The sequence below is a fragment of the Leucopleurus acutus genome, assembly GCF_964270905.1.
Source record: "Leucopleurus acutus genome assembly, chromosome: 3".
Lineage (NCBI taxonomy): Eukaryota > Metazoa > Chordata > Mammalia > Artiodactyla > Delphinidae > Leucopleurus > Leucopleurus acutus.
This window is the reverse complement of record NC_139145.1, coordinates 176,185,709-176,201,887: the sequence shown is the minus strand read 5'-3', so window position 1 is coordinate 176,201,887 and position 16,179 is coordinate 176,185,709. Positions and strand designations below refer to the sequence as shown.

The 16,179-nt window shown below is 51.4% G+C and overlaps 1 protein-coding gene across 1 annotated transcript in view; it reads left to right on the top strand.

The window, feature by feature from the left end:
• Positions 1-2,094: 2,094 nt before the first annotated feature.
• PLEKHG4B (pleckstrin homology and RhoGEF domain containing G4B) overlaps positions 2,095-16,179 on the top strand; it is a gene marked incomplete at both ends in the record, with an annotated part of 61,674 nt that continues 47,589 nt past the window's right edge. Inside the window, 1 exon segment of the mRNA XM_082835072.1 lies at positions 2,095-2,145. Within this exon segment, the coding sequence (XP_082691198.1) occupies positions 2,095-2,145 (51 nt within the window).

Genomic DNA, 16,179 nt, shown 5'->3' with positions numbered 1-16,179 from the left:
CCAGCTTTGCCTAGATGCAACAGAGGCACAACCCCTATGGGCCCCAAAATCTCCGGTAAGAGTGAGATTCCAGAGCTGCACCCTAACCAGGCACCCAGGCCACTGCTGTCCTCCCCTGACGTCAGCTCCCGGATCCTGGAGGCGCTGAACAGGGACAATGTCCCCTGTTCTGGAAGCATGCCAACACAGCCCAGTTCTGGCCTGGCAGGTGCTTTGGGACCAGAGATTTATGCAGCGCCTGTTTATGTCGAGGTGTATGTGGCTCCTGTTTCTGGAGTGTCATGGGCAGGTAAGTGGTGAGCAGAGGATGGGGCAGAGGGCCTCAGGGAGGTGCAGACAATGAGTAACACCCCAGCACTGAGACGGGGCTGAGTCTGCTTGGGCCCAGTGGGAAGGGCTGGAGGTTCCAGGAAGCAGAACAGAGGAGCCACAGAGGAATTCAAAGAACCGGTACTGGGTGAGGGGGCAGAACTCATCCCGCCGCCCTCAGCTTCTTTCACTCTGTACCTGAAGCTATGCAGCTCCAGCACAACTGAACTTTATCTCTAAATGAGGGCGTTTGTCCGCAGTGGGGGAACTGAGTCAGTGTCCCTGTTTCTAGTTGGGACACAGTACAGGACAAGGGTGGGGAGACGCGCCCCCCCGCCGAGGGGACGGGTTCCTCTGAGAACCCGGCTGCATCCCCAGCACACAGCAAGTGCTCCTCAAGCCAGAGCCCTACAGTCGCCTAGCTACAAGGAAGGCGTCTGTCTCCCCGGGCTGGGGCTGGAGGTGGGGGTACTTTGTTTCTGTAGGTTCTCCAGAAACCCAGGCATTCCAGTTGCAAAGCCAGTGAGAGCCTGTTCAACTGTCCGCGCGCCCGACTCTCCAAGCGGGTGAAGGTGGCCTCTCGCTGAGGCCCAGAGGCTCACGAGTTCTGTTTACCCGGCAGAGAGTGTCCCATAAGCCAGGGAGCTCGCTTGGCGGGAAGAGAAGGCCGGTCCTTCCACACCGGCGGAAATCGGTCCGCTCCACCTACACCAGTGGAAATCAGGGTCCAGTTATCTTCACTAGTCTGTCTACACCGTTGCATGTCAGGTGTGAATCTATCTACACTGGGGGAAATCAAAATCCGATAGCGTTCACCAAGCAGAAATCAGAGTCCAGTCTGTCTACACTCACGGAAACCGGGTGCAGCGCCACTGCCACTGGTCTGCGAACAAAATGGTAGGTCCCCAGGCTCTGCGAGAATAAAAGTCACAAAGAATTCCGCCCCCGCCCCTGCTCGGGGAGGGAGGAGCTCGCCCCCAGCCTTCCGCCCCTGCGGGGTCTCCTCCCAGGTGAGGGTGCGGCCCGAGGCACCTACAAGGCCGCCCACACCCCCGGGCTGAGACGCCCCCAACCTGCCTCGCCCAGCAGCCTCCGGGGATGAGACCCCCTCCAACACCCAGTCCCGGAGCCCCCGGGAGTGAGACCCCCCCCTCCAACCTTCTCCCCGGAGCCCCCAGGGGAGAGACGACCCCTCCTACCTCGGAGTCCCCGGGGATGAAACCCGCCCCAGCCTTCGCCCCGGAGCCCCTGGGGGTGAAAGGCCCCTTCCCCCCGCCCCTGCCGCGGTCCCTGGCCCCGCCCCTCCGCCCCACCTGTGGGGCGGGCTGGGGGCGCGACCGGGAGGGTCCGCCTGTTCCCGCCCCGGAGCCCCCGGCGTGAGACCCCCTCCAACCTTTGCCCCGGAAGTCCCAGTGGTGGGACCCCCTCCCACTTTCGCCCCGGAGCCCCCGGGGGAGAGGCGGCCCTCCCCGTCCCCACGCGGTCCCGGGCCCCGCCCCTCCGCCCCACGGGTGAGGCGGGCAGGGGGCGCGGCCGGGAGGGTCCGCCTCTCCCGCCCCGTAGCCCCCGGGGTGGGACCCCCTCCCACTCTCGCGCCGGAGCCCCCGGGGGAGAGGCGGCCCTCCCCGTCCCCCGAGGCCCCAGGCCCCGCCCCCGCCCCACCTGTGAGGCGGGCAGGGGGCGCGGCCGGGAGGGTCCGCCCCTAGCCCGCCGCCCTTCCCACGCCCCGCGGGCGGGCCTTCCGAGCGCTGTCCTCCCCGCGGCCGGGACAAAGGCGGCGCCACCATGGCCCTCAGCGCGGCGCTCGGCCGGGGCGACCGGGGCTCGGGCAACAAGGTAGGGGACGGCCGGCGGCTGTGGGGAGGGTCCTGAGGCCGCGGCTGCGGCGGCGGGAGGGAGCTTTCACTTTTCCCGGTCACTTAAACGAAGGGTTAGCAAACTTTTCCCTTAACCTCATGAATATTTATGAGAGAAGTATGCTTTTCAAGACAGATTTGCATTCCTGGGGTGTGAAGGGAGTGCAGGGGAGGGGGCTAGGACAAAAAGACGCTTGTGAAGTTGTCGCCAACAATGAGAATGTTCCTGAGTTATTCATTACCTCAAAACTGGTGGGACAAACCAATGAACTTTGTGCACGAAGACAAAGAACTTTTACTTAAAAAATCCAGGATAGACTTATATTGGAAAGGCAGTCGATTTAAATAATGAACATTGCCTAGTAAAGAAGACAGTGATTTCAGGTCTAGAATAGTGTGGTGGAAGCTGTCTTGTATTTCTTCCTGTGAACTGCAAAAAGTGCGTCGGGTCTGTCTTTCCCTTTTTCCTCTGAACTAGATTACAGAGTGTTTTGGTACAGTAATTACACTCTACTCCTGTTACCCAACAGCATTTTCACTTTAAAAGTTTAGCTGGTACTTTCAGGTGTCTAATTAAGGCTTAAAACACATAATTTAAAAAATAAGTTGAAGGTAGCTGAAACTGTGCATAATTAACAACTGAGCATCAAGTCGGCTTCAGCGTCCTGAAAAGAGATTTCAAAGTGCACAGAAGTGAGGTTTGGCTTCCTGACCCTAACCCTCCAGCTCCCAGGCTCTCTGCATCAGGAGGAACTTCGGAGGCCACCGTTTGCTCTCAGTGGACACCTTCAAACTCTAAGATGTTTGCATTCCTAGTGGAGCCACATCCCTGTACTGGAGGGCTGGGCATCCCCCACAGAGATAATGCACCCACTTCTGCTTCTGAGGAGATGCCCTGTTTTGATCTCATAGTTTGGCATCCAGTCTGCAAACAGGAGCAGTGGTCTGGGTTGGGATCACAAGTGGACTTGCCCAGGTGGGCCACAGAGAACAGAGCCCTGACCTTTCCAGTGGACTGGGGGCTTGGGTGCAGGTGACCTGTGGTTTTATCCCGTTAGAGGGGCCCCTGTGTAGGTCTAGTCTGAAATCGCCTTTGTGAAATGTGGACCTTTGTGTCTGTAGTTCATGAGCTTGGTGGTGGTCTCACCTGAATACTTTATTACTTGTAAAGCATCCCAAAAATGCTGGTCTAAGGAAAGAAAGTCGGCCTGAATTTGCCCCGAGACTCTCTGAGATGTGTGTTCACAGGTTGTATCATCCAGGCAAACACAGGAGACCCCAGACTCCCAGATCACGGCATTCTTTTAATGAGAATCATTCAAGCCCAGTTCCCATGCCTCCTCCTTCCAAACAGAACTAATGTGTCCTGTCTTTGTGCTTGAACAAAAATCAAGTCACTTAGAGCCATCCAGCCCTAACAGCCATCCTCCAGGACAGGGTACCCATTCTACAAATGGTGGAAAGCCAGGCTTCCGCACTTGACCTGTGGCTCCCAGCCAGGAAGCAGCCTGGAAGCGGTGGCTTTCCTCTCCACATGGCTGTGCCCGGGGCAGTGGTGCCTCTGCTCTGTATTGATCCTCCTGCCCTGTCAGAACAGGGCTTCTGTGCCCTGCTCGCCACGGGAGGTTCCCTCGGGATTGCAGCTTCTTTACCTGCATCCCTCTGCCCCTTACAGGGCCTGGCACTCAGCAGGTGTACAGCGGCCAGTGCTCACTGGTCCAGCCAAGAAAAATGATCCCAGAGAGACAGTTGGTCTGACCTAAGAGCCCAGCACACTTCCGAAGGGATCAGGAGGGTGGTGGGACAGAGGGGTGGGCTGCAAGGTGGCAAGTCCTGCCCTGAACCTGTTGGTCCTGAGAAGCCTTGGGAATCTGGGATCCTGTGAGCAGAAGGCATCCCACAATTGCCATTTACCCTACAAGGGGGTCAAGGAGGGCAGGTGCCTTGGGAGTGGAGAAGAGGCTCTGGATTTCCACCTGGTGCCCAGAGAACAGGCCTGGGGTGTTGGATTGAATGTGCACCCACATCCACCCGCTGTTATCTGTCAGCCTTTGGGCCGGTGGTTCAGCCTCTTGGAGTTTCAGTCTGTTCACTTACAGGATAACCTGTGGCCACCCACCTCTTGGAGCACCATAGCGTCTAATTTTAAAGTGGATGAGTTGATGCTTCTTGAAAGGAAACCCAGGTCATCACCGAGCTGAATGTTCCTGAGTTGAAGGCTGTCTCTGTCCTGATATCTGGGACAACTTTCCAGGTGTCTCAGTTCACACCTGGGCCCAAATTCTCAAAGACAGAGCTTTCAGATACTTTTAGACAAGTGTCCAACCTTACAGAACTTTCCCCAAAAGTGAGAAAATCAGGTTGTGGAAAACTCACTTTGTGGTGAGTTCATTTTATATGACTTTAAAACTACTTATGTTTCTGAGACCTAGGATAGGGATTAAATCTAATGCCAACAACAGTTTGGGACAGGAATTAATTTGAAGTTCTGCACTAAAACTGTGCAAGTCTGCCAGGTAATGAGTATGTACACCTCCCCTGGCGAAGTCTCACCTGCCTGCAGCCCCCCAACGTGGGACCCCCAACCCTGGTACGCGTTAGCCTCAGAAAGCTCCCCTGGGTCATGCTGCCGCAGCCCCCTCCGCAGTCCCCCGCCCCACAACGATTTGAACTGACATCACCCTATCCTGACTACCCTCAGTAGCCTGCTTCCCCAGGCAGCACCGGCTTTATTTCATTCCCCGTATTTCCCTGGTGCCTGGAGTAGTGCATGGCACACAGTAGGTGCTCAACAAGTATTTGTCACAAGGTGGCAACTGTATCCCCTCCTCTGAAGCTCACTGTCACTCCCCTGCCCAGTCGCAACCTCACGGGGCTACACAGATGCAGGGCTTGCCCGGTGACCTGAGCTAACATGATTCCTGAGATTTTTAAGAATAAAGTAACGGCCTCAGAGGGAGCAGCCAGGTTACAGCTGATTCTGGGAAGCTTTACTTGCCTGAGTGCAATCTAGTAAAGCAGGTTCAAGGCAAGTACAGAGAACAGCTTGGCAATACCTGGTGTGACATAATGAATGAACTTTGCATGTAGTTTTTGAGGTGGAGATGATAGTGCACGGTGCAGAAGAGAAGAAATGCCTGAATGAATTTTCAGTGAATGGAAAAGGCTGACCCTTCCCTTCATTGTCAAGTGGTTTGGAATTAGCTGCGGGCCATCAGGTGGCCTTGCCCGGAGAGTGAAGAGGTTGGAAAGAGTTTCTCAGAGCTCTTGGGCTCTGTCTCTGGCTAGAATGAGACACAGGGCAGTGTGGATGGAAGCAGTGGGCTTGGTGGTTAGGGATGCAGGCTATGTGGCCATAGTGGCTTGGGTTCAGTTCTGGTTCCCCCACTGAGTGGGTGGGCAGGTAAGCCCCTCAACCTCACCATCTTTAGAATGGGGAAGATAATAGTATTACGATGTTTTTAGAATACTGTCTAGCATACAGTAAGTGCTCAGTAAATGTTGGGTATTCTGTGACTGTGGTAGAGAGGAAGAGAGATTTCCATACAAATAAGAGAGAAAAACGATTGAGTTATAATATTTCCTTGAATCACTTAAGGCAAAATATTCATTGAAGTTATCTTCAAGGTATGTTGATGCTCAAAGATATCACCAGGGAAGAGGAGTTACAACTACCATTATGTGCTATTTTAACAATGTATTTGTGAATTTTTTAAAGAAATGCTTTGTGAAAGTGCCCAAATCAATAGGTCTTGAGCTCCACTTGAGTTCAAGGGTCCCAGAGCTTTCCCTATGGATTATTCGAAGAGACTAAAGAAAAGGTAACTGGAAGAAGCATTTAGTCAGCCCAGAGGGAATGAGCGTTTGGCTCTCAAACTGATTCTTGCCCGTCCAGAGACGGCAACCCAGAGAATCACGGCGATGTGAACCGAGCAGACGAGCCTCAAAGCCCAGTATAAGCTCCCCCGAAAGCACATGTTTAAATAGGAGGAGCATGTGGAGGGTTGTTGGGGGGCAGAGCAACAAAGGCCACATATGAGAAGGGAACTACCGCCACAATTACTGGGAGGCGCCAGCACTAATTCTTTAAAAAACGGCTGAGGTGAAATTCACATGACACAGATGTAGCCATTTTAAATCAAACAATCTGGTGGCGTTTAGTACATTCACAATGCTGTGCGACCACCACCTCTGTCTAGTTCCAGAACATTCCTACAGCGCAAAGCAAAGCCCCACACCCCTCAGGCAGCTTCTCCCATTCCACCCTCTGCTCAGCCCCTGGAACCACTAATGTGCTCTCTGTCTCTATGGATTTGTCTACTCTGAATATTCCATATAAGTGGAATCATAAAATATGTGACTTTTTTGTGTGTTGAAATACATATAGCATGAAATTTACCATTTTAACCATTTTTTAGTTCAGTGGTATTACATACATTCACATTGTTGTGCACCATCACCGCCGTCCATTCCCATGATCCCTGGTCTTGTAAATCTGAAACTCTACACCTATTGAACAGTAACTCCTGACTCCGCCCTGCCCCCAGAGCCTGGCAACCACCATTCTACTTTCTGTCCTTATGATTGTGACTACACTAAGTACCACTGAGTGTAAGTGGAATCATACGGTATCTGTCTTTTTATGATTGGTTTACTGCACTGAACAGAATGTCCTCAAGTTTCACCCATGTTGTATCATTATCAGAACTTCATTCCTTTTATGGCTGAATAATATTCCATTGTAGGGGACTTCCCTGGTGGCACAGTGGGTAAGGCTCCACACTCCCAATGCAGGGGGCCCAGATTTGATCCCTGGTCAGGGAACTAGATCCCACATGGACGCGGCAACTAAGAGTTCACATGCCACAATTAAGACCTGGAGCGGCCAAAATAAATATTTTTTTAAAAGTTAAAAAAAATTAATATTCCATTGTATGGATGGACCATAAATTTGGTTTATCCATTTATCTGTTGATGGACATTGGACTGTTTCCATCCTTTAGGTTTTATGAATAATGCTGCTATGATTATGTCTTTACAAGTTTTTGTGTGTACATATATTTTCATTTATTTCATTTATTGGGTATATACCTTCAGGGTCATATGGTAATTCTGTGTTTAACTTTTTTTTTGGCCTTGCCGCGTGGCATGTGGGACCTTAGTTCCCCGACCAGGATCAAACCCATGCCCCCTGCAGTGGAAGCTCAGGGTCCTAACCACTGGACCACCAGGGAAGTCCCCAACTATGTTTAACTTTTTGATGAACCACCAGATTTTGTTTTCACAGCAGCCTAATCATTTTCCATTTTCCCAGCAATGTATGAGGGTTCCAGTTTCCCCACCGCTTCACCAAGACTTTTTATTTTCCAGTTTTATAGTCACCCTCGTGGGTATGAAGTGATATTGTAGTTCTGGTTTGCATTTCCCTAATGACTACTGATGTTAAACTTATTTTCATGTGCTTGTTGACCATCTGCATATCTTCTTTGGAGAAATGTCTATTCAAGTTCTTTGCCCATTTTAAATTGAGTTGTTTGTCTTTTTATTGTTGAGTTCTAAGAGTTCTTTATATACTCTGGACACTAGACTCTTAACAGATACATGATTTGCAAATATTTTCTCCCATCTGTTGGCTATCCTTTTACTTTCTTGATAGTATCTTTTGATGCACAAAAGTTTTAAATTTGGATAAAATTTAATTTATATATTTTTTCTTTCGTTGTTCATGCTTGTGGTGTCGTATCTAAGAAAACATACAAGGTCATGCCACATACAAGGTCATGAAGATTTATCCCTATGTTTTCTTCTAAGAATTTTGTATCTTCAGTGCTTACATTTAGGTCGTTGACTCATTTCTAGTTGATTTTTGTGTGTGGTGTGAGATAGGGGTCCAACTTAATTATTTTGTATATGGATATCCACTTTTCCCATCACCATTTTTTTTTTTCTGGTACGCGGGCCTCTCACTGTTGTGGCCTCTCCCGTTGCGGAGCACAGGCTCCGGATGCGCAGGCTCAGCGGCCATGGCTCACGGGCCCAGCCGCTCCGGCATGTGGGATTTTCCCGGACCGGGGCACGAACCCGTGTCGCCTGCATCGGCAGGCGGACTCTCAACCATCTGCGCCACCAGGGAAGCCCCATCACCATTTTTTGAAGAACTTATTTTTTCCCAATTGAATAGTCTTGGAACCCTGGTTGAAAGTCAGTTGGCTGTAGTTTGGGGGGTTTATTTCTGAACCCTCAGTTCTATTCCATTGGTCTATGTGTCTGTCTTTATGCCAAAACCACACTATTTTGATTACTGTAGCTTCGTAGCAGGTTTTGAAAGCAGGAAGTGTGAGGCCTCCAAATTTGTCCTTCTTTTTCAAGATTCCTTTAGCTACTCAGGACCCCTTGAAATTCCATATTAATTTGAAGATTTTTTTCCCCATTTCTAGAAAAAAAGCAATTGAAAGTTTGATAGAAATGGCATTGAATTTGTAGATCACTTTGAATGGTATTGACATCTTAACAGTGTTAAGCCTTCCAATCCATGAACCAGGAATGTTTTTCCATTTAATTAGGTTTCTTTAATTTCTCCCAGTAATGCTTTGGAGTTTTCAGTGTACAAGTCTTTCATCTCTTGGGTTAAATGTATTCTTCAGTATTTTATCCTTTTTAGATGCTATTATAGAATGGAATTGTTTTCTTCATTTCCTTTTTGGATTCTTCATTGCTGGTGTAGAGAAGCACAACTGATTTTTGCATGTTGATTTTGTGTCTCATACCCTGCAACTTTGCTGAATCTACTTATTAGCTCTAGTAGCTTTATTGTAGATTCTTTGTGATTTTCTGTATATAAGATCATGTCATCTGCAACTAGAGATAGTTTTACTTCTTCGTTTCTAAATTAATTTGCCATTAATTTTTTTCTTGCCTAATTGCTCTGGCTAGAACTTCCAGGGCAGTGTTGCATAGCAGTGGAGAAAGTGGGCATCCTTGCCTAGTTCCTGTTGTTAGAGGAAAGCCTTTTGGTCTTTCACTGTTGAGTATGAAATTAGCTGTGGGCACTGATAAGTGCCTTTTTATCATGTTGAGGAAGAGCCTTTCTATTCCTAGTTTTCTGGGTGTTTTTATCAGGAAAGTGTTAGAGTTTGTCAAATGCTTTTTCAGCATCATTAGAGATGATCGTAGGGGCTTTTCCTTCATTCTGTTCATGTGGAGTATTATAGTGACTGATTGTTGAACCACCCTTGCATTCCTGGACTAAATCCCACTTGGTCATGGTCAATAATCCTTGTAATATGCTGTTAGATATGGTTTCCTAGTATTTTGTTGAGAATTTGGAACAAATTTTATAACTCTGCTTTAAGATTTCATTATATTGTAGAAGATTAATTCTTAAGAATGTATGTTTTGAAATAAGTAACCTCTTTAAGAAACAAGTTTGTGTCGAAGGCCAAAATATAAAATTACTAGGAAATCTGCAGAAGTTTAAGACTTCAAAATGTAGCTACTGGGTAAAAAGCCATTTGGGGAAGGACTGTGATGAGGTTAATCCGTATAAAATGCTTAAGCAGTGTCTGACACATATCAGAGTTCACACGTTTCCACATGTTGTCTTTGGGGTACAATCAAGCATCCAGGAGGTGCTTGCGTCCTCTCCTGTGACAATACCCGCCTCAGTACTATAGTTTTCACTTTCTTGTGATACACCCGCTACTAGGCTATCAGCTCAGGACATTGATCTTTGTATCCTTCAGGGTGCTTAGCACACAGTAGGTACTCCGTAAATGCACTTTGGTGTTGAGAGTGGAAAATATTTAGTGATCCAGGAGAGTGGTGCCTCTGTGACCAGTGTATCATGAGAAAGACCACAGGAAAGGAGTGAGGAAAGAGCAGAAACACAGGGTTAGCACATCGGGACTGGGCCTGGGAGGAAGTGTCCCCTGACGCTGTGCTTCCTGTGGGATTTCTGCTCAAACCACAAGGGGAGAGGAAGCAGAGCACCTGGTCCAGGCTGGAGCGACAGTTGGAGAGAGGCACCTGGACCCTGCAGTGGGTTTCGGCAGCCCCTTCAATGGTGCTTAGGCAAACGAGGCCCACCTCTCAAATCCTGAAATGCCAACACTCATAGATGCTTTTATTAGCCAATTTCACGCTGCCAAAAAGTACAGATGTTATTTCAATATTCCCGTAAGCTTTGTCTTCCGTGTTTTCACATCAGTTAATATTTTGTCCCTCCTGTCACCCCATCTAGATCCATCACACTCTTCCCAGCTAGAGGAAACAGATGCCTTCCAACCACACTCCAAATGGTTCACAACCACCATGAGTTTGGGGGTCTCGGGCAGGCTGCATGGGGTGCTGGCAGTGGCCAACCCCTCCCCTGGTCTCCTACCCCTCGCCTTACAGAGGCGGCGCTCTTAGTTCTTCCCTGGGCCCTAGATCCTCAGGACGCCTGAGCTCTGTACAGCCTGTGCACCCACTGGCCTCTGGCCCACTTACCTCTGTGCACAGGAATTATACTAGGACAGCAGCCTCTTCACTGCTGGCTTAGATCTCCTAGGTGCTCACAGCCTTCGAGCGCTGCCCAGGTGGTGTTGGTGCACGTGGCTTTTCCCTTTGCAGTCCTGGAGGGGTGGTTGTTAGGAACAAATCTGGTAAAGGCCTCCTGAGTCTTGCACCTCCCGTTCCGAGTGGCGGCACGACTTCCTCTCTGGACCCTGCTCCGGCTGGTCTAGGACAGACCTGGGTGTCACCGCTCTGTGACGGCGTCAGGGGTCTTCTGTTAACCCCCAGCCTCATACACTTACAGCAAGCTGCTGGGTGGAGACTGACACCTCTCGCTCTTCCTGCCGAAGTGCATCATCCCTGCCAGGCCCAGCCCTGCGTGAGTAGGGTTCCACTGATCTCCATTCTCCCTTTTCCTTCCCCCTTAGTTCACAGAGTGACATATGTCAGGGCCCATGTGTTTTGCCTCTTGAATTCAAACACGGTCAGTAAAATGTAGCAAGTGAGCGGGGAGAGCAGCGGTCCCGCTCTGGGAGGAGAGGGGCTTCTGCACAGCACTGATCAGAGACCCGGGTGCGGGTCCCAACCTCACACACTGTTTCTCCGGTTTCCTTGCACGCAGGGGTGTTATTTTCACACCCCTGCGACTTGCCCGAGTACACACACCTCTGCTACGTTCCCACCTCACTCTGGATTTACTGCCATTATTTGCAGAATTGCCGCCAGTCCTTGTGAGGATTCAGTAACCCGGGTCAGGCCTTCTGCTACTGAAACACTGTCCTCTGAGGGCACAGATGTCAAATATTTACTAGTGTCTCATCAAATTCCTGAGCCATTGAATACATGGGCGGACCCAGCACAGAGTCTTCATGAAGTGAGGTTCAACATATCCTGAATCGGCTTAAAACAGAATTATAAATGGAAACTAAAACAAAAAAAAACCACTCCTCACTCATCTCCACCCTCACTCACCTCCACCCCCACCTCCACCCTCCCTCACCTCCACCCTCACCTCCACCCTCACCTCCACACTCACCTCCACCCTCACCTCCACCCTCACCTCCACACTAACCTCCACATTCACCTCCACACTCATCGCCACCCTCCCTCACCTCCACCCTCACCTCCACCCTCACCTCCACCCTCGCTCACCTCCACACTCACCTCCACACTCACCTCCACCCGCCCTCACCTCCACACTCACCTCCACGCTCACCTCCACCTCCCTCACCTCCACACTCACCTCCACCCTCACCTCTATGCTCACCTCCACTCTCACCTCCACACTCACCTCCACCCTCCCTCACCTCCACCCTCACCTCCACCCTCCGTCACCTCCACCCTCACCTCCCCTCCCTCACCTCCACCTTCCCCTCCACCCTCACCTCCACCTTCCCTCACCTCCACCCTCACCTCCACCCTCCCTCACCTCCACCCTCACCTCCACCCTCACCTCCACCCTCCCTCACCTCCACCCTCCCTCACCTCCACCCTCACCTCCCCTCCCTCACCTCCACATTCACCTCCACCCTCACCTCCACCCTCACCTCCACCCTCACCTCCACCCTCCCTCACCTCCACCCTCACCTCCACCCTCACCTCCACCCTCCCTCACCTCCACCCTCACCTCCACCCTCACCTCCACCCTCACCTCCACCCTCCCTCACCTCCACCTTCACCTCCACCCTCACCTCCACCCTCCCTCACCTCCACCCTCACCTCCACCCACCCTCACCTCCACCCTCACCTCCACCCTCCGTCACCTCCACCCTCCGTCACCTCCACCCTCCCTCACCTCCACCCTCCCTCACCTCCACACTCACCTCCACCCTCGCCTCCACCCTCCCTCACCTCCACCTTCACCTCCACCCTCCCTCACCTCCACCTTCACCTCCACCCTCACCTCCACCCTCCCTCACCTCCACCCTCCCTCACCTCCACCCTCACCTCCACCCTCCCTCACCTCCACGCTCACCTCCACCCTCACCTCCACGCTCACCTCCACCCTCACCTCCACCCTCCCTCACCTCCACCTTCACCTCCACCCTCACCTCCACCCTCCCTCACCTCCACCCTCACCTCCACCCACCCTCACCTCCACCCTCACCTCCACCCTCCGTCACCTCCACCCTCCCTCACCTCCACCCTCCCTCACCTCCACCCTCCCTCACCTCCACACTCACCTCCACCCTCGCCTCCACCCTCCCTCACCTCCACCTTCACCTCCACCCTCCCTCACCTCCACCTTCACCTCCACCCTCACCTCCACCCTCCCTCACCTCCACCCTCACCTCCACCCTCCCTCACCTCCACGCTCACCTCCACACTCACCTCCACCCTCCCTCACCTCCACGCTCACCCCCACCCTCCCTCACCTCCACACTCACCTCCACCCTCACCTCCACACTCACCTCCACCCTCACCTCCACCCTCCCTCACCTCCACCCTCCCTTACCTCCACTCTCACCTCCACACTCACCTCCACCCTCCCTCACCGCCACACTCACCTCCACCCTCACCTCCACGCTCACCTCCACACTCACCTCCACCCTCACCACCACCCTCACCTCCATGCTCACCTCCTCCCTCACCTCCATGCTCACCTCCTCCCTCACCTCCACACTCACCTCCACACTCACTCACTCCCTCCTTTTGTTCAGTGTGGTATACCCATTTATAGTAGCAATCAAACTGAAAATTCAGGGTTAAACTTTGGGACTTGAGCTGACAGCTATCCCCTTATGGGCTCAAGGAAACCCACATGTTATAAGCAGACTAGCCATATCATTTATTGTCCAAATTCGAACACTTTGAGGAGAAAGAGAGAGCTATTGCCTTGACCACAGGTGAAAACCCAAACTGTGTGGGAAACCCTGCCCTGGTTGCCGGTCTGTGGCTTGGGGTATCTCCACCTCCTGGGGCCGTTCTTCTCCGTGGGTGAGGAGTGCTCATGCACAGGTGTTTGCCCACCTCCCTTGTGGACCAGGCGTGTGACTCCCACTGAGCGCCCGAGAGCCAGGCTGTGCAGACATGCTGCCTACGCGGCCCCCAGCAGAGCCACCAGCCGGCACTTGTCCGGCTCTGCCCGTCAGACTCCTCGCACTCTGAGCCTGGCCGCCACTGGGAGCTTCTAGTTTGCACCACCAGCACCACCCCCTCTCTCCTGTGTCTGCCCCCAGGGCTCCCGCTGTTGTGTAATTCGAGGAGCTGTAAGCGCCTGCCAGGCCCTTTCAGAGTGTGCTTTGGGGCTCCAGGGTTAGCTTCATCTTCAGAGTCGACATCCCTCCCAGTTTTGTGACAAGTCCTTCTCTGTCCCTCTCAGGTCCTTTCTCAGGAAACCCAGGGCCCATTCACATGGCAGGAGCCACACATGCCCTGCCTGTCTGTGCCTGGGACCATTATGCTTTGTGGTCACTTTCTTGGGGCAGTTCGGTGGCAGGGAGGGTGCATGAAAAGCACCGTTTAGCATTGCAAGTACACACAGTACAGGTTTCTTATTAGAATATCTGTTTTGTTCTTCTAATCATGCATATAGAGTTTGCATTTCCCATAAAATACCTTAAATTTTGCTTAAACATGCTGTCACTTACCTCTACATTCCTGCACTCCAATATGGCCTCGTGAGGTGTCCCTGTAGCGCTTTCCCTGCTAGAATGTCTGCAGACTTGAAGCTTTCACCCCACCTTCCTTCTGGAGAAAACAAAGGTGCTCCAGCGCAGGCCCAGGCCCAGCCCCAATTCCCAAACAACCTCAGCCCAGTGTCAGCAGTCTTCACCTGTCCCACCAAAACTAAAGATTAAGGCTAAATCATGAGGTCCTTTAAGAAAGCACAGGAGCCATGCGTAAAAGCCCCGACGTTGTGGGCTTCTTACCTCAGTGGTTAGTATCAAGTTAGGATCCGGTAGCAGCTACCTTCAGGGCGCCATCAGGCGAGGAGCAGGGCCAGCCTGACGGGCACTCTTCCAGGGTTCCTGCACCCTTGTTTGAAGAACCCCAGTCAGACTAGTTCCCAACTTTCCTCGCAGCTGCTGTGTCACAGCTGTGGTCGGGGGTCCCCACTCAGAGGATGCTTTGGAAAGATGTTGGGTAACATTTTAAACCTAGTAGTGCAAACATACAATATCACACTCCCACTTCCCGTCTCTGTACCTGCTGCTTCTTTATTTATGTAGGAATGTAATCCAAAAGTGTAAAAAGAAAAGCAAGCAAAGAAAAAAAAAACCATGTAATTGGTGATTTAGGTGAAATCGGCTGTCAGATCTACAATTTAGAAAAATTAATTTCAGTCGTCCATTGAGTGTCGTCTGGAATTAGTTTTTTCTCTGTTGGAAACATGCGAAAGGCGTAGGGAGGCCAGGTGTGCTGGCTGAAGACAGGATGCCAGGCAGACAGACGCCCGCAAAGCAGCTGGACTCAGGCAAAAGGGAACCTGCTTTTGAAGGCGTTTTGTTTTGGCTCAGTTTAACAGTGATGTGAACAAAAAGGACAACAAAACCTTGGAGGGATGAAAATGAGTTTTTATCTTTGTACGTGAGAAGCCACACGTCTGATTGAGCTGACAAATTTCAAGAGCACTTTTCTTTCCTGACAAAGGGTTTTCCAGATAAATTAAGCAGGAAAGAATGGCTCCTATCAATTTTTCTCCGAAAGAACTGTAAATATGGCTGCAGAGGCAAACGGTGTCCATTGGCCGAGCAGCCCAAACTCGTCTGCAGGCCCCGAAGCTCGCGCACACTCTGCTGGGACTGGGTCTCCACGGAGGACCCGGGGTAGAAAAGTTTGGTTTGCTGTAATGAAGAATACGGGAGATTTTTCTAAGTTGACGTGACCTTTTCTGGTTTAGAATGAACAAAACTCTTACTTCCAGCTGAAATCATATTTCATCACGAGGACACCAATCTGGACTGATGGTGGTTAATGGCAGTTCTGCACACTTTTTATCGAACACCTTCAAAGAACTAAATGAACTAAGAGCTAAATTCAGCCAAAATGCCTTAAAAGCCAACATTTCATTGTCAGTTTGCATTTTGTACTAAAAAATGAAAAGCTCTGAAGTCCTTTCAAGATGAAATACGTTGTTACCTTGTGGAATAATTGGTGGAGTAGATTCATCGTAACCTTTCCATTTTACAAATGGAGAAGCCAGAAGTGCAGAAATCTCGGGGACTCTGTGCTGTGCCACAGCTGATATAGACCAGGGCTGACATTTACACGCCCTCGCCTCAGCCAGGGGATGCCCTCCACCACCTGGCCAGACCCCTCTTCCTTGGCCCCTCCACACCAGCCCCCTCTGGCCCTTCCTTCCTTTGCTTCCCCGGTAGGTCCGTTTCCCCTCTGTGCTGAGGGCAGGACCATGTCTGTTGGACTGACCACCGTGGGATCAGCAGGTGAACAGTAAGCAGGGGGTCGCTCCCTGGTCACTGCTGGTGCAATGGGTTCCTGAGCCCAGGGCAGGTTTGGTCTGGGACTTTGTGTTCACAGCTGCTTCTGTCCTGGGTAAAGCCCAAGTGAACATGTGATC